At 36.1% G+C, this 24,040-nt stretch overlaps 5 protein-coding genes across 6 annotated transcripts; 4 read left to right on the top strand and 1 right to left on the bottom strand.

The window, feature by feature from the left end:
- Positions 1-2,037: 2,037 nt before the first annotated feature.
- Positions 2,038-3,661, top strand: LOC125208269 (galactinol synthase 1). Its single transcript, XM_048107851.2, has 3 exons — positions 2,038-2,513; positions 2,702-3,157; positions 3,238-3,661. Exons 1-3 carry the CDS (start codon positions 2,193-2,195, stop codon positions 3,430-3,432), a joined length of 972 nt encoding a protein of 323 aa, XP_047963808.1. The 5' UTR covers positions 2,038-2,192; the 3' UTR covers positions 3,433-3,661.
- Positions 3,662-3,801: 140 nt separating this feature from the next.
- Positions 3,802-5,892, top strand: LOC148923384 (uncharacterized). Of its 2 annotated transcripts, XM_089060703.1 has the most exons (3): positions 3,802-4,797; positions 4,959-5,296; positions 5,610-5,892. In XM_089060703.1, exons 2-3 carry the CDS (start codon positions 4,964-4,966, stop codon positions 5,736-5,738), a joined length of 462 nt encoding a protein of 153 aa, XP_088916829.1. In that variant the 5' UTR covers positions 3,802-4,797; positions 4,959-4,963; the 3' UTR covers positions 5,739-5,892. The 2 variants fall into 2 exon arrangements, with proteins under 2 accessions (XP_088916829.1, XP_088916830.1); XM_089060704.1 differs by lacking the exon at positions 3,802-4,797 and having other exon boundaries at positions 4,804-5,296; positions 5,634-5,892.
- Positions 5,893-7,323: 1,431 nt separating this feature from the next.
- Positions 7,324-8,712, top strand: LOC148923383 (uncharacterized). Its single transcript, XM_089061475.1, has 4 exons — positions 7,324-7,378; positions 7,470-7,822; positions 8,105-8,266; positions 8,386-8,712. Exons 1-4 carry the CDS (start codon positions 7,324-7,326, stop codon positions 8,710-8,712), a joined length of 897 nt encoding a protein of 298 aa, XP_088917601.1.
- A 5,882-nt stretch (positions 8,713-14,594) lies between these two features.
- Positions 14,595-15,957, top strand: LOC148923382 (uncharacterized). Its single transcript, XM_089061474.1, has 5 exons — positions 14,595-14,755; positions 14,834-15,014; positions 15,141-15,263; positions 15,339-15,482; positions 15,583-15,957. Exons 1-5 carry the CDS (start codon positions 14,610-14,612, stop codon positions 15,955-15,957), a joined length of 969 nt encoding a protein of 322 aa, XP_088917600.1. The 5' UTR covers positions 14,595-14,609.
- A 944-nt stretch (positions 15,958-16,901) lies between these two features.
- LOC125221216 (protein FAR1-RELATED SEQUENCE 5-like) lies at positions 16,902-18,317 on the bottom strand. Its single transcript, XM_089061473.1, has one exon. It carries the CDS (start codon positions 18,315-18,317, stop codon positions 16,902-16,904), a length of 1,416 nt encoding a protein of 471 aa, XP_088917599.1.
- Between the last annotated feature and the right edge of the window lie 5,723 nt (positions 18,318-24,040).

Here is a 24,040-nt window from a genome sequence, read left to right as displayed (position 1 = left end):
GGAAGAGGCTTTACGACTAATTATTCGACATCGAATTAACTTGGTTCTCTTTTCTAATTTTGACTCTCATAATTGATAATGATAAGAACAACTGAATAATTTTGACTTGCAGTAGTTGCTAAATATGATTTCCGTTTGTAGTTACCAACTTCCCATTAGATTTGTATTCCACTTATGTAAGGAAAGATTCGAATTTTACTTTGATACATTAAAGATTGCTTATTCCCACTTTTGGGATGTGTTGCTAGGGATTAATTTCTTCCTATTCCTTTCTGATAACCAAAAAGTAAAGCAAACCATTTTCGACGACATGAAATATCAGTAATTATGTAACATATATACTGTTACATTTAATGTTATAATGCTCTATTGATACGAGCAAAATTTGGTTAAAATCAATAGTGAGGAATTTCATATTAAAATAAAATTATTTGTGACCAAATTAAAACTATAATAGGTTCGTTGTACAAAAGAATAATGGAGTATTAATTTGCTTGTGACTCAAGTAGAGCACCAGCAGGATGATAAATTCCAGAGCACGTGTTAATCAATCTTAAAGGACGTATACATCAAGAAATAAATATTTTGATATGTAGCCAAACCAAGATAGCGATAATACATTTTTGATGATGAAATTGATGATAACCATAGCTTAGCTGCATGATCGACTGGCTCAGCAATATAATTTCATTGTTGAGTTGTGTGGCTAAATTTGAAACCAAATTGCAATTTCTGTACTCATTGTTAAATTAAAATTTAATTAAGAACCATTAATATTAATAGTGAATAGCCTCTTGTTAGAATATATACTAAATAGATCTAAAAATGACATAATTGTTATTAAAAAAAAATAATTTCCATATTTGATTATTCATTAAGATTTCGTTCTTTTTATCACTGATGTATAGCATAATATATAGGATATGAAGAGTGAGAAATGGCCATATAAATTATGCATGGTGGGAGTGTTGAGAAGCATCACCTCAGCTGAGCTCATGGCCGGGGCATAGCGCCACCTCGGCCGCTTTCTGTAGCTGTATTTACAGCTGTGTAAGTCCCTCTCTCCATTGTCGCCCTCAGATTCAAGCCAATTATTTGTGTTCACATAAATCGAATTAACACTGTTATAATTCTGAGTGCGAGACTATATAAATGTATTTAGTTAGTCGTGAAATGGAAGCTGAACCAGTTATTTAGAAATTCCAAGTGGCCAAGTAGCTAGGCTCCATAAAAAGTACTCCTATATTGGTTTCTATTTATTTCTTTGTCTTCCTTTACAAATTGAGCGAACATGTTAGGATAGTCAATTATACATTAATTGCGATGTAGATGTGTTTGCACCCAAGAGTAAGTGAATTCCTTTTTTGTACTATATGGAGTATAATTAATATGGGAGGCTTAAAAACCAGAAAAGAAAAGGTAAATGAAAAATACTAGTACTGCATAAGTCCAATTTACAGTATTTATTTAAAAGCTTGTGGAGTACTTACTTTTTTCTCACTAAACCATTAAAAGAACCTATTTTTAGATCCCTTCATATGGATGACATTAATATTCACTACCTATATTTGTTTCATTGTTCTCACTTTTCAGTTGATATAATTTATCTTATCTAAAGTTTGCAAAATTATACCCGTACATTACTGTTTTTATGATGCGTCGACCGACATGTAGACGACTATAGCAACTCGATCACTTTTTCTCACCATACATATTCATCGAAAAATTATATTCCACGAAGACAATGACATCCAATACATGAACCTCTCATTTAGCTTAAATTTCATCGACAAAATTTCTAGGAAAATCCCGTGGAAGAAATTAGGAAATAGAAAGAGGACTAATAATATCTAACCATAATGTCGCGAATATGACTTAATAAGCCCATTAAATCTCAGCCTTTGCTTCAGTTGATAAGGCTCAGATGAAAAGTTAACTGAAACATCAGCTCACCTTCTTTCATTCCCTCCACATACTAACACATTTTTTATAAGAAAAAAGCGTAATGAAAAAATATAAAGGAAATAAAGAATATTCCTCCATTTATTCGAGTTTCATTTGGGGTTGATTTGCAGTGCATGAGCATGTCATTTGATTTGAGCAGTATATAAAGACGAGCAGCCTCGCCCTTGAATGCCAGGAAGTAAAAAGGCAATTAGGGCTTCCTATTTTTCCTAAACTCCTCAGCATCAATGGCTCCGGTGGAATCTGCTCTCCCCAGCGACGTGAAAGTCTCGGGGCTCGACTCAGAGAAAGCCTACGTGACGTTCCTTGCTGGGGCGGGCGACTATGTGAAAGGCGTGGTCGGGTTGGCTAAGGGTTTGAGGAAGGTCGAGAGCGCTTACCCTCTTGTCGTGGCGATCTTGCCGGATGTCCCGGAGGAGCACCGCCAGATCTTGAGGGATCAAGGTTGCATCGTCAAGGAGATCGTCCCCATCTACCCCCCGCAAAATCAGATTCAGTTCGCCATGGCCTACTACGTCATCAACTACTCCAAACTCCGTATATGGAATGTAAGTAGTTTTACTGGTGTAGGCTTTATAGACTAAATGCATTATCTCGATAGACTTACGAAAAAAGGGTGGTTTATTGACAGTGGGCAATCCCTCGGTAATTACTGATTTCCATCGCTAAAATAAAAAGTTGTTTTTTGTAGTCTCGTCTTTTGAGGTGAGTTGTCGTGTTTGGTGTGTGATAACAGTTTTTGGAGTACAAGAAGATGGTGTACCTTGATGCTGACATCCAAGTATACGAAAACATCGATCATCTCTTGGACACACCGGACGGGTATTTCTACGCTGTGATGGACTGCTTCTGCGAGAAGACATGGAGCCATTCGAAACAATACTCGGTTGGGTATTGCCAGCAGTGCCCGGAGAAGGTGGCATGGCCGGGTGAGATGGGGTCACCTCCTGCGCTCTACTTCAACGCGGGCATGTTCGTGTTCGAGCCCAGCAAGGCCACCTACGACGACCTCCTACACACCCTTCGCATCACCCCGCCCACACCATTCGCTGAGCAGGATTTCTTGAACATGTTCTTTGAGAAAGTGTACAAGCCGATTCCTCTCATCTACAACCTCGTTCTTGCGATGCTGTGGCGCCACCCGGAAAATGTTGAGCTCAACAAAGTCCAAGTTGTTCACTACTGCGCTGCTGTAAGCCTCTTTTTTAATAATCTTTGTGTTGATTAATTGGAGAGTAGTAAGTAGTAAGAAAAACGATGGATTGGGTGCAGGGATCGAAGCCATGGAGGTACACAGGGGAGGAAGCGAACATGGAGAGGGAAGATATCAAGATGCTGGTGAAGAAATGGTGGGACGTGTACAACGATGAGTCGTTGGATTTCAAGGCAGTTGCATCACGGCCATCCATCTTGGCTTCTCTCCCCGAGCCTGCGGTTTCATACATACCTGCTCCTTCTGCTGCTTAATTTACACCAACCAACCGCCACAGCCACTATATAAATATGGAGTGTACTACTATATGCATTGCAACTTTTATTACTCACTATTATTCTCCTTTTCTTTTTAACATATTCTCTGTTTTTCCTTAGGCTACTTGGCCTGATTTTTTTTATGTGCAACTAAACTGTATGCATAAGCTTGCTTCTGTTTCATTTCATATGCACTCAATAAATCTTTGCACTTATTATACTTAAATCAGTCTGGGAATATTCTATGCAATTTCTGACACTACTTACTGCTCCATACTCATCCTCCTCAAATCTATACTTTTTTTAAAAATTTTGTAGTACATCTTTCTCATTTCTGGAATTTTGCATGTACTACTATTTAATACTCCATTTGGTTGTATTTATTCAAAATGATTTTGGACTTTGAGTTACCATGTTTTAATTATTCACCCTTTTCAATGGGAAGATTAATGGCTTTTTTACTTTTAGTTGGTTACTTATAGCTTATAGATTCGTGCTGGTGCTTACTGCAGAATGAGTTGATGGCACAAGTTTGCCATAAAAATATTATCTCTGTACAATAATTTAGGAAGGTTTTTCAGTATTCAAAATGATGTTGATCACCTCATGTCAGTTTTATCATACTCCATTTAATAACTCATCCATTGATTAAGTTTGTGAAAATTTAATGACAAGATTTATGTAAGTGAGCAATAGTATTTTGCAGAGTTGAAATTGAAATCCTATATATTCAAACACACGCATAATTAAGTATATGCGAAATTATAGGGACATACTATTGTAGCTAGCTAGATATTGATATCTTTGTACGATTTGTTGTTATATGTTGTTTAAATCTATTGTTTGTCTTTTATTGAGTTGGAATTAATATTAGTAATAGATTGCTATGGTCGTAGTTTAGCACATACTAATACAGTAAGGGTCCGTTTGATAAGTGGCGTGGAATATACCTAGGTTAGTTAGTGATCTAGATTTAAAGCCAAGTTAGGAAAAGATATAATTTTAATAACACACGTTTGATAACCTAGTTAATTATTTTTAGCCCACTTTGTTTGGTAGGGAAGTTATGAAATAAGAAATAGATATGCAATGACAAATTTGACCTTAATAAATTAATTTATTTCCTAGATTGTCCTTTGTATTGACCTAATCAAATCTTTTAAATTCCATTCAATAAAAAAAGAATATCACAATTGGCTTATTTTTTCCCTTATAATCTCACGCTCAAACCTAAATCATTTGATTTCCTATATATACTCTGCGTGGGAAAAAAAACTGAACTTCCAATTTCTGCTCTCTTTTTTCCCTCCTTAATACTCACGAGCGGCGGCTTTTGTTCTTCTTGTGCACTATTCTTGAAAGGTAAATACTCTTGTTATTGAACCATGTTTTGTAAATAATTTTAACAAGAAGATTATGCACACACTTCATACACGTTAAATCTTCCAAAAAATCTTCAAATTATTTGTATTTTCACTATATGTGCGATCGTCGTGTCCAAACTTGACGTCGTTGGTTTCTAGGCAACATGGCTGATTTTCAAGGTATTTTGAATCGACGTATATGGACTGATCGGGAGGAAGATGTTCTACTGACGACCTTGAAGGAGCTTGTTGTTCAAGGTTGGAAATCAGATCATGGATTCCGTGCCGGATACCTTGTTAGACTGGAAGAGGCGCTACGCCGCGAGTTTCCAACAACGGATCTGAAGGTTTATCCCAATATCATATCGAAGGTGTCTGCATGGAAAAAAAGTTATTACACTCTCGAATATATCCTTAAGCAGAGCGGGGTTGCTTTTAATTTGAATGGAGACCACAGAATCGACTGTGACGACCAGCAGTGGGCAGAAATTGTGGAGGTATGCTTGTGTCTAATGATCTAATTTGTAGTATACATATTACGCTCTTTGTTGGATGGAAGATGTAAAATAAATTTTCTCAATTGTTTATTCAATGTGTCTAGGAAGCGGCTTATTTTATTTCTTTTCTTTTGAGAAAAAAGTGATTCCTATCATTCTCAAATCATCTATATACTTCTTTACTTTTGTTTCATTACTGATAAAAACTCTTTTTAATTATAGTAAGTATGATAAGTGATGCAGGGTTTTCTTACTTTTTACTGATAAATTTTCTTACTTCTTACTTTTGTTTCATTACTGATAAGTGATGCAGGATTTTCTTACTTTTTTATTGCAGAAAGATGTATATGTAAGGTTCATGCGTGACCGATCATGGCCTTACTTTGACGATTGGAAGCAAATATTTGGTAAGGACAGAGCCAACGTGGAAGACACGCCATAATGTGGACTTCAGATATTTCTTCATGCCCATCCAAAGCCTGACCAGCAAGCTCCTTACAGAGACTTAGAATAAGACAAGCGTTTTTATGATGTTTTGAATTTAGTAATGTTTTTGAACCAATATTTATTTTCAGTATGATGAAGCTATTTTGTGATGTTTTTTGTCACTAGGAAATGTGGTTTGAACCAATATATATTTTGTGTTTGCTTATTTTTCCTTGTCATCTGTCCATTCTTCTTTCTATCATTTTCTTTCAATAAAATCCAATAGGTGTACTTGATTAGCTAGTGTTTTTATGCTAGCTACGTTGAATATGACCTGTTGATCATGTTGGTTATATTAAAAACTTGTCTTGGCTGAGTATGTTCTGTGATCTCTGTTCAAGTATTTCTTTGATGACCTGTCATTTGATGTAGAATGTAGAATACGGCCCAAGCTTTGACAATCTAGGCTGTCAGTAGCAAGCTTTGGATTTAACACTTGTATTTATGTTCCATAAAGTTTGGTTGTGGTTTATAAGTATCAAGATGTGCAGAAGTTTATGACCTTTTGTTGTAAGATTGCAAAATTGTTCTTATTCCTATAAGGTTGTGCAACGGTTCTTGTCTCCCTTAGCTAAATGCTCTCGCAACTTTTTCCTCTTTCTCTTTAGTGAGAATTGCTTTTTTCTTAAACTTTGTGCTACTCCATAATCAAATCTCAATTGTTTTAAAGTATTTCTCATTTCTTAAAATGATGCCATGTGAAAACTCTCTATTATGTGTATTAAAACATCTTTACAAAACAATAATATGTTAGTACGTACTAGCGCCCGAGAAGATCTATTATGTGTATTAAAACATCTTTACAAAACAATAATATGTTAGTACGTACTAGCGCCCGAGTATCTTCTCAAGAAATTTACCCGCTTCATGCAACAATATTTGAGTGTCATATTAAAAGAGGTATGTGATCAGAGGATTTTTAACAAAACAATATTTCTTTTCAAGTAATATTTAATTATTTGTAATTCGTGAAGTAGCTAACAAATCAAATCTTGTGCATTAATCAAATCCTTTCGTTCCTATATACTGGAAACAAAAAATAATATCAAAAATTTGGCGCTCTTCTTTCCCTCCTTATTTCTAATGGCGGATCCCTCTAAACCTAAATGATTGAATCTGATATCAAATATTTGGCGCTCTTCTTTCCCTCCTTATTTCTGATGGCGGATCCCTCTAAACCTAAATGATTGAATCTGATATCAAAAATTTGGCGCTCTTTTTTCCATCCTTACTATGGCGGCTCCCTCTAAACCTAAATGATTGAATCTGTTTATTTCCTATATATACTCTACGTGGGAGAAACAAAAAAGAACATCGCATTTCACTCTCCTTCCCCTCCTCCTTATTTCTCAAGCGGCTTCGTTCTTGTGCACGATTCTTCGAAAGGTAAACAAACTTCTGTTACTGGCATTAGGCTCTCTATTAAATCTTACTATTAGGCTCTCTATTAAATCCTACTAAATCTTCACGTGTTGTGTTTTTTCACTATATGTGTGTGATTGTCATGGCCAAACATGATGTAGTTGGTTTTTCTAGGCCACATGGCTGATTTCCGGGGTAGCAAAGCAATCGTGGGCTCCTCTTCTGGTGGTCGCGGTTTGTGTTTAGATAATTCATTTTGGCCTCGTTAATTCCGCAGAATCATATGCGCTGAATTTGGTGTGTGTTTGAATGATATTACGACCAGGAACTGGCGGGGGTCTTCGACCCCAACAACCCAAAAGCGAAAGGACTCGGCGTATTTGGACTGATCGGGAGGAAGGGGTTCTACTCGCGACCTTGAAGGAGCTCGTTGCTCAGGGTTGGAAATCTGATAATGGATTTCGCGCCGGATACCTTGTTAGGCTGGAAGAGGCGCTACGCCGCGAGTTTCCGACAACTGATCTGAAGGTTAATCCCAATATCATATCGAAGGTGTCTGCATGGAAAGAGAGCTATTACTCTCTTCAACAGATCCTTAATTTAAGTGGTGTCGGTTTTAATCTGAATGAAGACCACAAAATTGACTGTGATGACCAACAGTGGGCAGAAATTGTGAAGGTATGCCTGTGTATAGAAACTGAATTGTGTAGCAATAATCTATAGTACGTGGCTTGATTAATTTTCTTTTATTTGAGAAGGGAAAGAAGTAAACATAAATTTTGCCAATTTTTATTCACCATGACTAGGACGTGGCTTGATTAATTTTCTTTTCTCCGAGAAAAAGTAATTTATCATTCTCAAATCTTCTTTACTTAGTTTTATTGCTGATAAAACTTTTTCTTTATTGATTGTGAAGGTTTGATAATTGATGCTAAATTTTCTTAATTTATTTTTTTGCAGAAAGATGGAAATGCAAAGTTCATGCGTGCCAAATCATGGCCCTACTTTGACGACTGGAAGGAGATTTTTGGTAAGGATCGAGCCAACGGGGAAGGCACGGAGGACATAATGGATGCAGTAAACAACATATGCACACAAGAGAACCTCGGGGGCTTGGCGAAGGTAATAACTATAATGCAGGCTTCGGAGATTTCTTCATGCCCAACCAAGTGCCCGACCAGCAGTCTCCTATTGCTGACTCAGAAGGTGTATTTAATGACGTGGGTGAAATAATAACGCAGAATACATCGACAAAGACAAAGAAGCGCAAGGCTCTGGGAGAAATGGATGATGGTCTCGTTGATATGCTTGGAAAAATGCACGATGCTACCAATGATCGTCTTCAATGCTTGGCTTCTCGTATCGGATATGAGTTTGACCTCACCAAAGCTCGAAAAGAAGTGTTCGATCTTGTTGAAGTTGTGTCGGGCCTAACAATTAGGCAACAGTTTGCCGTGTGTGGCTTTATTCTGGATGAGGTGGAACGCCTCGACTTTTTCATGGGGCTGCGTGAGATAGCAAAGAAGGAGTATGTGCAAATGGTGTTGGAGCAGCTCTCGCCAAAATGATTTCATGTTTTTTATTGGAGAATAATAGACTAAGAAGCCTTTTTTTAAGATGTTTTGAATTTAGTAATGTGTTTTGAACCAATTTCAATTTTTGCATATGGTGAACCTTTTTTTGTGATGTTTTTTTGAACTTGGAAACGTATTTTGAATCATTATCTATTTTGTGTTTGCTTATTTTTCCTTACCATTCATACATTCTTCTTTATATCATTTTCTTTCAGTAAATCCAATAGTTGTACGTGATTGGGTAGTGTTTTTGTGCAAGTTGTGGTGAATTGCAGTTAATTGAAAATTTTATGTATAGCTAATAGAAGAAAAATATTATCTCTTCTAGAGAAGAAAAATTATGAAATTCTTTTCATATATAAAGAGGATAAAATCTTCATCATGTCTCCAAGTGATGATGTGTGATGATTGTGCATTGGTCATGGATGTATTCTTTGCCTGCAACAAAACTGAATAACTTGCAGCCAACTACCTATGCATGAGTTTGATGACTGAAATTTTGTTGATTTCTTCTTATTTTTGTCTTCTTTGCTAGCTAGTCGGTTTTCATTTTCCCCACATCATTTATAACTTTTGAACATTTATTCCAATTCTCTGTTGCCTTTACTGTATAATCAACATTTGGAGATTTTTACTGAATACTAGTAACATCAAGGCTTTTGATTCTTAGTAAAACAGAGATTTTTCTGAGAGCAGAGCTCTTAGGTAAACCTCACCCTAGCATTTAAGGTAAAACTCACCCTACCATCAGGCAAACACACAAGACAGCAACGACCAATCATTAAAAGCAAAAATAACCATTAGCTACATTGCCAAAAAAGAGAAATAATAACCATCATGCATATCATGTTCAACTTGTTCACCAAAACATAAATATAAAAAAGGAGAAATAATAATACTAGATACCAGTTCCACTACCTATTGCAAATCTAAATAATTCAAGCACAATAGCTATGAAAATTAGAACTAGTTGGACTTCAAATTTTTTCTAGAGTCATTGCACCATGATTGTGCAGCCTTGCTCACACACTAAAGACATTTTCCCCTCCGCAACTGCAATCCAGCACCAACATAGTGTCATCATGCTCCAGCACCTTGTCTCTACATATGAAATGAAAATTATTTTAAAAGAAAGACACATCAAAAATTAAAACAGAAACATAATTTAGTGGAAAAATTTGTAAAACACATGCATAAAATTTTAATGCAATAATACGCATTGCAATTGCACACACCTGGTCCCACATGACTTGCGCCATTTCTTCACGTTTTTGGTTCCACTCCGTTGAAGGTTCTACACCATCCACAAATTCTATCCCTTCGTCATCATGTTCAGCATCCTCATCACCTTCAACACCATCTATTTCTTGCTCTATTGGATCAGATGTCATCTCAGAGCGAATAAAATTATGAAGCAAAAAACAGGCCATAATTAATCGAATTTGGACTTTAACCGGGTAGAATGCTGCACTACGCAGAATTGCCCAACGCATTTTTATTACAGCAAAGGCTCTCTCAATCACATTACGTGCTCTGGTGTGTCTCATGTTAAAAATTTCCTTTGGGTTCTGAGGCATTTCTGCAATAGGGCCCCAATCCTTTAAATGGTAACGTACAGCTTTGTATGGAGTCAAGAATCCATCGCAGTTTGCGTACCCATTGTCGCACAAGTAATAATTCCCTATGTTCATACCATAAAATAAAACAAAATTCACAAGTGACCAAATATTTTAAAAAATGATGTCAGCCGACAATGTGTGGAGCACTAGGTGTGTGATATGTTAAATTACCTCTTGGTACTCGCAATCCATGAACCCGATTGACTGCGTCACGAAGTACTCTAGAATCTGCAGCCGAGCCTTCCCATCCCGGTAAAACATAAACAAACCTCATATATCGATCACACACAGCCAATGTGTTTGTCGATATTTGTCCCTTCCGTGTCCGATACCTTGGCTTGTCTGCATTTGGCACAAGCATGTTGATATACGTCCCATCAAGGGCTCCCAGACAACCCTATAATTTTCGACAACAAAGTGAGCAGCATTGAATTGGTTTAACGAGTGCTAGAATCAACATATATAAAGTTACCTTAAACCACTTCCATCGTGGATCAAGGCAATCATCGGTTATTGGGTCAGGCTTCACCAAAAAAAGGGTGTGCATCTTTAAAATCGCATGTAGAACACGATGTACATAGTGAGATATTGTCTGTCCCGATCTCAAAAAATCAAATTTAACAATCCTATTCTTTTTATGGTGTGCTAAGATACTTAAGAATATAGCTACTTGCTCCTCCACAACAACATATTTCCCATCCGTAAGACCTCCTATATGTCTAAGTAACTGACATAACCTCCCAAATGTGTTACGGTCCATTCGGAGGTTGTTCACACAATCGACATATGTGGCTCCTACTAACCTATCCATGTGATTAACTTGATTTGGCATCCGACTTATTATGGTGAATGGTTGTCTAGCCGCTGCTCGTCGACTACGCGCTCTGCTACGAGTCCTTGCAGCTATTAGGTAAAGAATACACATTGTTTCGAACCTGTAGTTGTGCATAATGTCCTCAAGTATTAAGGCAATTGATGCATCAGATAATTTACCAGTCTCCATAACACTGTGATCTTGTGATCTGATAAAAAAAATAATAATATGATTATATATTAGACAACAATTCAGTTACAAATGATTCAAACACCCAAACATATAAGGCAAACCTTGACAAAATTTACAAACAATCCAATAATCTGTCAAATAAAATCTTGTGTTCTATGCTGGATGTGGCCAGATAAATTCACTGTAAAAAGCTTTATTTTTGGCTAAAATCAAGAGGCAGAATATGGAATTGTGGCCAGAACAATTCAATCACACGATTTATATCTATTCAATTGGGGACAGATAAATTCAATCACAATAAACAACAAATATATTTGAAACTCATCAATTACATTGAATTGGGGGTAGAAACATTCAATCACAATCGACAAATTGATAACTCACCAAGAATTTCATGGTGAAAAAGTTCATAGAAAAATAGAGAAAGAACGGAAAAGGAAGAACTGAGCAGTTGAATTGGGGGTAGAAAAATTCAATCGAAACTGACAACAAATTGATAACTCACAAAGAATTTAATGGTGAAAAAGATCATAGAAAAATAGAGAAAAAACGGAAAAGGAATACCTGACCAGAAGAAATCCTTGCAGATGAAATTCTAATCAAATCGATGCCCTAGCGTCAACCATGGAGGATTGTTGTGAATGGAAGAGATGAAATTCTAATCAAATCGATGCCCTGCGTCAACTATGGAGGATTGTTGTGAATGGAGGATTGCCCTAGCGTTGAGATTTGACGGTAGAAGGGTACAGAGGAGATTTTTTATTTTGTCTGGATCCATAAATTGAGGTAGGAATAGTATCCCACCAAATTGGTAAGATACGTATCTGCACATTTTGAGGCTGTATCTGCCGGGCCAAGATGGGCCATAGTCAATTACACGGGCTTTGGGATAGTGTAAATAGGATACCAAACATTTAGAAATGAATGGTTATATATCTATATCTTGGCTTTACTAGGTTATCAAACGGACCCTAATACTTATCTTTAACTTTTACGATAGCCCCTTTTCTCCTTTAATTTGACTTTTTCAGTAAATACTTGAATTGAATATTTAATATGTGAACTTCTAATTTATATTACCTCCGTCCCCTAAAATTTGCTACACTTTGACCCGACACGGGTTTTAAGAAATGTAATGGAAAGTGGGTTGAAAAAGTTGGTGGGATGTGGGTCCTACTTTTAAAGTATTAGTTTTATAATAAAATGTGAGTGGGAATGAGTTAGTGGAATATGGGGTCCACTACCAAAAATGGTAAAAGTGAAGTGTATCAAATTTTTAGGGACGAACCAAAATAGTAAACTGTATCAAATTTTCAGGGACAGAGGTAGTAACGTTTTGTCTAATCATTTTTATCCCAACGCTTAAAATTTATCAAATTTATATGTAAAGCTTATCATTTTTTATAATTATAGTAAGTTTATCCTAATTTATAAAGTTACCAATTATATATCTGAATTTTTTATAATTGAAACTTCACTTCAACGGTTGATGACTTACTATATTACCTTTGTCTCAACTATTTTTTTATATTTACTAAAAAAATTATCTACAAATGATTGATAAATTGATACAAATTGAAAAAAAAATAGATCTAGGTTTAAAAAGTTGGAATAGAATTTATTCAATTATCAAAGTTGAGTACTCCATAAAACATGAATTTCAAAGATTGAGTAGTAGCCTGATAATACGGACGTTGCCTCAATTAATCTCGCAGACGTATAAGTAAATGCATCAGATTATCTAAATCATATCCAAGATACGGACGTTGCCTTAATTAATCTCGTAGCCGTTTAATTTCTTGCCTTCCAAGATTTAGAAATACACCACTTTCCTTTCAAACTCAGCTAAAGTTAGGGTTATTTCATTTATATATAGAGAGAGCGCACAGCGGCGCAGGTTCAAAATTCTCGTGGAAACCAGATTTTGAGGATTGCGATAAACTTTATTGAGAGAATTCTAGAGAGTAAAAAACCAGAGAGAGAGTTTAGTTAAGAGCAATGGAGAATACGAATTACTCGTCGTGTGGATCTTGTGAGAGCCAATTGAAAGCAAGAAGCTGCAGGAAAAGAAAATGATACTCTGCTTCTGCTTCTGCTTCTGCTTCCAACGAGGAGGAGAGTAAGAGTTCCAGCCAAAAATCCAAGAAAATGAAGATGGCTCCAACGGTTATTTTGTGGAGCCACGAGTGGTATGGTTATGGATGTGGAATTGGGGAAGAATCTCGTGGTGGTGATTATAAGCCTAATTGTCCCTGCGAATACCCAACGCAGCCTGTGATTCGGTCGTCTTGGGCGGGGCGTTTTGTGGTTTACTCTGACTTGGAATTTACTTGTGGAGTATTTGACGGTTTGAAGGCCTGTGTTTCCACCAAGGTTCCGAGGGAGTCGGTGTGGCCCAAGAGTTTCGAATCGCGCTCTTCTTTTTCCCGTCGGCGGCCTACCACGAGACTGCCTCCGAGTCGCTCTGATCCGCGACGATGCAGCGCTCACTGCGGAGCTCATGGGCTCGGAGCTGCTGCTCTTCTCTTCCGTTGATCTGCCACCGCTCTTCACCACATTCCAAGGCACCCTCTATCGTTTTCCGGGGCGATCAGCCTTGCCCTTAGCTATTTTCATTGTTTTATTTGGTGCGTAAACTCGTTATTCGTACAATCATGTTACCAGAACCACTATTTGTTCAAGTTTATTCAAAATACTATCATCGTGATATAAAATTGATTTTATTGATATTAGAAGTACTTCAATATGAGAGTGGAGGGTTCTGGTATTTTGTTTTTAGTTTACGGGATATGTAATTTTGACATGACAGCTTTTATATACATTAATTAAAATTGTGACTATTATTATAGCAGAATTTGTTTAGGGTTATTATTAAAACGTATTAAGTGCTTTGTTTTTCCATTTCAGTGAAGTAAAACATGGCTAGAGTGAAGTATTCTAGTGTTAGAGTGAAGTGTCTGTCATCTATGATTGTAGTGCTTTGTTTTTCCATTTCAGTGATGTAAAACATGATTAAAACATGCTTGTAGTGAAGTATTCCAGTGTTAGAGTGAAGTGTCTGTTTATCCATGCTTGTAGTGCTTTTTTTTCCATTTCAGTAAAACATGGTTATTGTGAAGTAAAACTTGCTCTATTTTTCTATTTCAGTAATGTAAAAATAAACATCCATTGAACTATATGTCTTATAAAGTGAAGTATATAAACAATATAGTAGTGAAGTTTTCATCTCATTCTTGCCCTGACAGGCAAGTGCTAGGATTGAACAAATGGCAATACGTTCAAAAGCTGAGAAGAGAAAAGCCGCTGCTCTGCGATCTCCATTCTATGAAAGAATGGTTCAGGCAAAAACAAAGTTTACCTTGCAAGAGTCACAAATATTTTTTTGGATTATGACAACACCTAAATTAAATGAGTAAGATTTATATTATAGTTCTTATTTAGAAGAAAAAATATACAAAAGAAATCTTAACACACATACATGTTTGAACAGGGACAACATATTGTATGATGATGATGTTGTAATTGTAACAAAAAGAGAATTTTGTTCACTGTTGCCGCATGAGCTAGTAGAAGTGGGTGTGATCAACGCGTGGGCATCTTATTTGAATAACATGGAAGAATACAGGGCTCTATCTTCATCGAGGCGCCTGTTTTTTACAACATACCTATGTGTAAGAATAGTATAAATTTTGAAAAATGAACTGATGGTATATGTTCATTATAAAGCATGTTTACTTCACTATATGTTCACTATAGTGAATTATTTATATCCAGATTTGACTTGTCTCATCTTTCAGCTGTATACAGTTGTACAACGGCCTGATGGGGCGGACATCAACACCACAATTGATAGATTCTGTAGCAATCTAGAAGATGAGATTAAAAAAATTCCGTATTTCAAGTGGGTCGACGTAGATTTGGTAAATATTGAATATAAAAGATTCTTTGTTATATTCACTGTTGTTTTTATTCTGAAATTGTTATCATCTTTGTAGGTGTTCTTTCCAATTTGTGCTGCGGAACATTACTACACCATATGCTTTAGATTTAGCACTAAAAGCATAGTGGTGATTGACAATTCAAAGAATGGTAGTGATGAGGACATCACAATCAATTATGGTAGCATACCTGAAACTGTGGTAAGTATACATGATATATAGTGAAGTATTTTGTGATTACAGTGAACTAGAATACTCTTTACAGTGAACTACCTCTGATATTCATGATAATATATTGCAGAGAATGTATTTTTGTCATTATTTGACAAAAATGGGTTATCACGTGCAATGCAAATCAATAAAAGATGTTACCATAAAGAGGCTAAAAATGTCTTGGAGAACAACATCAAATGCAGAAGATTGTGGAGTTTTTTTGATGAGACATATGGAATGTTATTATGGTGAGCGGGAACAAGATTGGAAATGTGGATTATCTACAAGGAGCAAGGGAATACTCCAAAGACTAAGAGCAAAGTATTGCAGCGCATTAATGTTGTCAGAAATAAACCATGAGTCATTAAAAAACATGGTAACAACATCAAAGCATTATAAAGAATGTGAGAAAAATATGGACATAGATGTGGAAAACATGATTGTAAACTTCAAGCGTTCATGAACTATTGTACAAAACTTCATTTAAATTCAATAGTTAGTTCCTATTTACTCTCGAGCTATTTACTTCACTATATGCACAATATAGTTCACTATATGCACAATATACTTCACTATATACACAATGCACATCATTGGAGTGAAGTAAAACAAAGCTAGAGTGAAGTATTACAGTGTTAGAGTGAAGTGTCTGTTTATCCATGCTTGTAGTGCTCTGTAATTCCATTTCAGTGAAGTAAAACATGGTAAGAGTGAAGTAAAACATGGTTAGACTGAAGTAAAACATGGTTAGAGTGAAGTGTCTCATCTATGATTGTAGTGCTTTGTTTTTCCATTTCAGTGAAGTAAACCATGGTAAGAGTGAAGTAAAACAAGGCTAGAGTGAAGTATTCCAGTGTTAGAGTGAAGTGTCTGTCATCTATGATTGTAGTGCTCTGTAATTCCATTTCAGTGAAGTAAAACATGGTTAGAGTGAAGTAAAACAAGGCTAGAGTGAAGTGTCTGTCATCTATGATTGTAGTGCTTTGATTTTCGATTGCAGTGAAGTAAAACATGGTAAGAGTGAAGTAAAACATGGTTAGAGTGAAGTAAAACATGGTTAGAGTGAAGTGTCTCATCTATGATTGCAGTGCTTTGTTTTTCCATTTCAGTGATGTAAAACAAGGCTAGAGTGAAGTATTCCAATGTTAGAGTGAAGTATTTGTCATCTATTCTTGTTTATTACACGATAATCAATATTACATCACTATAAATGAACCAAAACATGTAATAAGCGAACTAAAGACTTGTAAGCAGTAAAACGAACACAAATAAAATTGAATTTATTCGCAATTGAGCTTAACATAAAAACAAAGTTTGAATTGAGATAAAAATCACTCAAAAGTGTAATAAAAATGAGTCATTGGTGCTCTAAAAAGGCTACAAAGTGAACTGTTTCTTTCCAAATACTCACTGCCTCTGTTTTGCCTTCTCATTCACCTTTTTGCAGTTCCTGGAATCATGGTGTCCAATCACATGACAATTTCCACACTTTCGGCCTGGTTTCATTGCTAACTTCACTGCCGACTCCTTCTTGGATTTTCTCCTACTACCACTTCCCTTTGTACTGACAACATTAGGAGGATGAACTTCAATAATGTTTGGAACTTGTGAGCCATAGAAATTCTCAATCAATGTTCTCTTCTCTGTCGAAGACAGAACAACACTTCCGAGAAGCTGCTTCTTACCTTCTTCAATAATTGCAGTAAATGCATTGATTTGGTCAATGTTCCCTTCAATACTTTGTGCTATTTCAAAGAATAATGCATACAAGTTTTTAAATGCAATCTTCTTCTCGTCCACAACAGAGAGTATTTCTTCATCATCACAAAAGCCTCCATGTATTGGCTTCACAAACTGTGACTTCAACCATCTCCATCCACGCAAATTCTCGGGTATCAACTTAACAAACTTATATTTCAACACACAAAGTATATGGCTGCACAATAGACCAAGTCTCTCAAACTTTTTACATCCACACAAATAGGTGTCATCGCCAATGGAGTAAGTCACTGTCCATGAGTTTGAATCCTTGTCATTTATGTTATATACTTCATTCTCTCTATTGGTAGACATTCCTAGAGTTGAACAAGACAAAGAGAAACATGCATAAACTATCTCCTCTTGAATTGCATTAAAAGCACTACCACTATATATTGTTGACGCATGTTTCTCAATTTCCAATTCTGTTCGCAATATAGGCACTTTTGTTGAATCATAGTATTCAAGCTTTGCGCTATTACTTCTCTGAGCCTCCAAAGCATGGTTATAGTTCATATAAAATAGCATAAGGTTAGCCCGACACTTTGAGTACCTTTTAAAGAAGCTATTCTGTGATTCAGACAAAGATGTTGTCTTTATCAACGAGCTCATCGGAAAATCACGGAAAAAGGCTGGAACCCAAAACTTTCTAGATGCAAACATTGATGAAAACCAGTCATTATTGGCCAGCCCATATCTTTCCATTATAGCATGCCAAGATTCTTCAAATGCATCAGGCTCTATCAACTCCGACCAAACACATGCATTCAATTCCTTCTTTAGTTCTTCACTACCAAGCATGTTCTTTGGCAATTTGTCAGCAACTTTATTCATTATATGCCACATGCACCACCTGTGTCTCGTACTAAGAAGAACCTCTGCAATAGCAACTTTCATTCCTAAATCTTGGTCGGTTACGATTAGCTTTGGAGCCACACCCATACATTTCACAAATTGTTTAAATAACCATGAAAAGGAGTCGGCACTTTCCTTGGATAAAAGGCCAGCAGCAAATGTCACAGGGCGACCATGATTATCCTTGCCCGTAAATGGAGCAAATATCATGCAGTACCTACATGTTAAAATCACTATAAGACATAAATAATAATCACTTCACTCTAACACTGGAATACTTCACTCTAACACTGGAATACTTCACTGAAATGGAAAAACAAAGCACTACAATCATAGATGACAGACACTTCACTCTAGCCTTGTTTTACTTCACTCTAACCATGTTTTACTTCACTGAAATGGAATTACAGAGCACTACAATCATAGATGACAGACACTTCACTCTAACACTGGAATACTTCACTCTAGCCTTGTTTTACTTCACTCTTACCATGTTTTATTTCACTGAAATGGAAAAACAAAGCACTACAATCATAGATGAGACACTTCACTCTAACCATATTTTACTTCACTCTAACCATGTTGTACTTCACTCTTACCATGTTTTACTTCACTGAAATGGAAAAACAAAGCACTGCAATCATAGATGAGACACTTCACTCTAACCATGTTTTACTTCACTCTAACCATGTTTTACTTCACTCTTACCATGTTTTACTTCACTGCAATCGAAAATCAAAGCACTACAATCATAGATGACAGACACTTCACTCTAGCCTTGTTTTACTTCACTCTAACCATGTTTTACTTCACTGAAATGGAATTACAGAGCACTACAATCATAGATGACAGACACTTCACTCTAACACTGGAATACTTCACTCTAGCCTTGTTTTACTTCACTGAAATGGAAAAACAAAGCACTACAATCATAGATGACAGACACTTCACTTTAACCATGTTTTACTTCACTGAAATGGAATTACAGAGCACTACAATCATAGATGACAGACACTTCACTCTAACACTGGAATACTTCACTCTAGCCTTGTTTTACTTCACTGCAATCGAAAATCAAAGCACTACAATCATAGATGACAGACACTTCACTCTAACACTGGAATACTTCACTACAAGCATGTTTTACATCACTGAACTGGATAAACAAAGCAATACAAGCATGCACAATACACTTCACTGTAAGCAAATATTGTAGTTCACTAAATGTTCATTATACTTCACTAAAATGAATAAAAACAGTACAATATAAGCCATGCTCAATATACTTCACTGTAAGCTTATTGTAGTTCACTAAATGCTCAATAAAGAACAAGGCATGTGAATGTAATTAGTGTGCACGTACCTATTTGTTGAGTATGTCGTATCAAAAGAAACAATATCACCATACATATGATAATTTCTCTTGGCAGTTGGATCACACCAAAACAAACGTGTCAGTCTATCCTTTGAGTTGACCTCAAATTCATATGTAAATGCTCCACAAAGTTCCTTTTTCCTGCGCATCTCATTTAATAGCATTTGTGCATCAGCTCCTTCCACGTATGCTCTAAGGTCGCGTCTGTAGTTGCGTACTTCTAAAACAGTACACCCTACATAATCTAATCCACCAAGTACTTCCTTGAGTAAGCTAAAACTTAAAGTTGGACCGATATTTGCATTAGCGCAATCAAGTATGAATTTCTGATGGACTAAATCCAAATTGCGGTTCAACTTCATAAAACGCTTATGGCGTTCCTCAACCATCTCGTGATTATGTTCTTCAACAAAACTTTGTATAACATAACCAACACCCATAAAAAACTTCCAAGACACTTTAGCATTACAAAAGCACTTAATAGAAGAACGCTTGCGTTTCACCTCATGTTGTTCATTTTTTCTTTGCTTTGTACCTTCTCGGCTACACACCACATAAATCCAAGTAATGACATCTTTTTCCTTTTTTGATCCCTTCTTACGGGTGTCAAACCCAACATATCGAGCATAATTGTTGTAGAAGTCCAATGCACGATCAAGGGTTATGAAACTTTGTCCAATTTTTGGTTTCAAATCATCGGGGCATTTTGGTACATAAACCACTGTAAGAAAAATATACTTCACTGTGAGCAAAAATATACTTCACTCTAAACATGTTTTACATCACTGAAATGGAAAAACAAAGCACTACAAGCATAGATGACAAATACTTCACTCTAGCCTTGTTTTACATCAATGAAATGGAAAAACAAAGCACTACACAGACACTTCACTCTAACCATGTTTTACTTCACTCTAACCATGTTTTACTTCACTCTAACCATGTTTTACTTCACTGAATGGAAAAACAGAGCACTACAATCATAGATGACAGAAACTTCACTATAACACTAGAATACTTCACTCTAACCATGTTTTACTTCACTGAAATGGAAAAACAAAGCACTGCAAGAATAGATGACAGACACTTCACTCTAACCATTTTTTACTTCACTCTAACCATGTTTTACTTCACTCTAACCTTGTTTTACTTCACTGAATGGAAAAACAGAGCACTACAATCATAGATGACAGACACTTCACTATAACACATGAATACTTCACTCTAACCATGTTTTACTTCACTTTAACCATGAATCACAAACACTTTACGCTAACACTGGAATACTTCACTTTAATTATGTTATACTTCACTGTAATGAATAATATACTTCAATACAAACAATATTTACTTCAATATAGAGCATATTTACTTCACTGTTCGTCACATATAGTTCACTCTAACGTTTTTTCACATCATACACGATCTAATCATGCTGAGCAACAACACTTAATTGATAATAATTGATAATTACCTTTAGATTCAGTTTCTCCTTCCTCTCCCGATGAAGAGGAATCAGAATCGAAATAATCTTCCGATGAATGTATCGGAATTGAATCCATTTGAAGGAGTCCAGACGTCGCGATGAAGGAATCAAATTGCGTTGGTTAATCCGGAGCGAATTTGATCAGTTGTGATGAATTCAATCAGAATCAAATCACGCTGATCGATCCAAACTAATTCGCGCTGATCGATCCAATCAGATTTGAGAAAATCGCGCTTGAATTCAATCAGAACGAAGCTGAATTTGGTTCAGATCTGAGAAATCGCGCTTGAATTTGATTCAGATCGGGAATTTCATATTTTTGGAAGAAATCCTAAGCTAAATTTGGTTCAGATTGGAGAATGATTTGGGAAGATTTTGACGATAAACTCACGATGGATGATTATAAATTTGATTAATTCATGTTGAAATATTGAATTCCAAAAATGCCCTTAGACAAGTATTTTCTCATAAAAATTTGAAAGTTTGTTTAAACCATAGGATTAATTTGGAGTATTAAGATATGTGGCTGAGATTTATTCTCTAGTTATACACTTAAAATTAGTTAGACTATATATATATATATATATATATATATATATCTTTAAAAATTGTAAAGATTTTATTCAATCAATAAAGGTCGGGCATAAAACATGAATTTCAAAGTTTGAGTTATACTTTGATAAATGAGAAAATATACTGGAACTGAGAAAATGAGTAGGACAGTGGGTGTAATTAAATGCATCTTGATACCGTTGGCTTAATTAATTTCGTAGATGTGTGATTTCTTGCCTTCCAAGATTTAGCCACACACCACTTTCCTTTCCAAGATCTAGCAACAGATCACTTTCCTTTCAAAGACCAGTCAAAGTTAGGGTTATTTCATCTATATATAGAGAGAGAGCGAGCGCGCATATTCAAAATTCTAGAGGAAACCAGATACACAGAATTGCGATAAATTTTATTGAGAGAATTAATTCGTGAGGAAAACCATATATAGAGAGAGAGCATGGAGAATACGAATTACTCGTCGTGTGGATCTTGTGAGAGCCAATTGAAAGCAAGAAGCTGCAGGAAAAGAAAATGATACTCTGCTTCTGCTTCTGCTTCCAATTCCAACGAGGAGGAGAGTAAGAGTTCCAGCCAAAAATCCAAGAAAATGAAGATGGCTCCAACGGTTATTTTGTGGAGCCACGAGTGGTATGGTTATGGATGTGGAATTGGGGAAGAATCTCGTGGTGGTGATTATAAGCCTAATTGTCCCTGCGAATACCCAACGCAGCCTGTGATTCGGTCGTCTTGGGCGGGGCGTTTTGTGGTTTACTCTGACTTGGAATTTACTTGTGGAGTATTTGACGGTTTGAAGGCCTGTGTTTCCACCAAGGTTCCGAGGGAGTCGGTGTGGCCCAAGAGTTTCGAATCGCGCTCTTCTTTTTCCCGTCGGCGGCCTACCACGAGACCGCCTCCGAGTCGCTCTGATCCGCGACGATGCAGCGCTCACTGCGGAGCTCATGGGCTCGGAGCTGCTGCTCTTCTCTTCCGTTGATCTGCCACCGCTCTTCACCACATTCCAAGGCACCCTCTATCGTTTTCCGGGGCGATCAGCCTTGCCCTTAGCTATTTTCATTGTTTTATTTGGTGCGTAAACACATTGTGGGCAGTTATATTCATATTGCAAGAGTTTTTGATATCCTTTATTCTTTTTTAAGATTTAGTCATCTTAAATTTGACCCATTTCAAACTAGAAGCCCGCGATTCAAACCCGTCAGTGTAGTAGTAGTACTGTAGTAGTACTCATTTTTTTTATAAATAAACTCAAATTTTTGGTAAGGTGTTTGGTAGATAAAGTCTATCTCACAATTACCTGAAGTTTTGGCCTATGAAAAATAATTTCATGTTATTAATCAGCTGTAAACTCTGGTCCTCCCTATCTATTTCCTTATAAAATCGCAACCTAATTTATACTCCCACCGTCCCATTAGAAATGAAATATTTTCCTTTTTAGTTTGTCCCGTTAAAAATGAAACGTTTCTACAAATTGAAATACTCTCTCTACTTTATTTTTACCCTTACTTTACTCTCTTTTCATTAACTCACAAAACAACACTACATAAAAACTTGTGCCGAAAAACAAATATTGCATATTTAATGAGACGGATGGAGTATATAAAAAGAAAGTGATGCAGAAACGAGCATACTGAGGTCGTTTTTAGGTCATGGTTAGTTTGTTATTAGGTTATTATAGTAAGTATGACCTAAAATGATCTTAGCATGACCTTAATCTCGAAAATTATAAGATAACCTAAAACTGCTTTATAATGATCCTCCGTATTTTTTTTAATTGTTGACCATTAGAGTGTCAAATTTCATGATCATGATTTGGTATGGATTTCAAATCAAGATAAAATTTTGTATTGATCATTTTCTTGTGTGTATATATATGCATATAAGAATGTGATCAAATGAAAACTCTAAATATTGTACAAACTCAAAATTATGATCTGGACCATTGAAAAATATCAACAGATCACAAAAAAGCATCAACGGGAAAATGTCAACAGAATTTCAACGGTAGTCAATGATTGATGTTGGGTTGATATTGTGTTGATACTGTGTTGACATTAAAGTCCTGAAATTTTACACTGTGTTGATATTGTATTGAAACTGTGTTAAAGTTGTGTTGAGGAGTTTTGAGTTTGTACAATATATTAGTTTGCATTTTATCACTACCCTATGCATATATACATATCCATAGTCGAGGATATTCATTACATTCACAGCGTAAAAGTTAGTAATTTTGTTTCACCAATGCCCTTCCTCACAATGCCTCTTCTCTGACACTGTTACTCCGCTATCCTTTCCAATTTCCATCTAACTTAGAGCATCTCTGGTGGCGTCCTTCCCACTAGGACTTCCACTAGGACTTCTCACAAAAAATTCCTGCCACGTCATCACTAGGACTTCCCACTCGGACTTCCCGCAATAAAATTAAATTCACAATTATTCAATTTACGGAATTAAAATTTCGACACGAATACGAACGGGGAAAAGCGAATATTTCATTAAAAAAAACAT

Source organism: Salvia hispanica, chromosome 6 (genome assembly GCF_029641045.1).
Source record: "Salvia hispanica isolate PSC_SH4W2 chromosome 6, Shi_PSC_v1, whole genome shotgun sequence".
NCBI classification, from domain to species: domain Eukaryota; kingdom Viridiplantae; phylum Streptophyta; class Magnoliopsida; order Lamiales; family Lamiaceae; genus Salvia; species Salvia hispanica.
The sequence above is the reverse complement of the archived record's forward strand: the minus strand, read 5'-3'. Positions and strand labels throughout refer to the sequence as shown.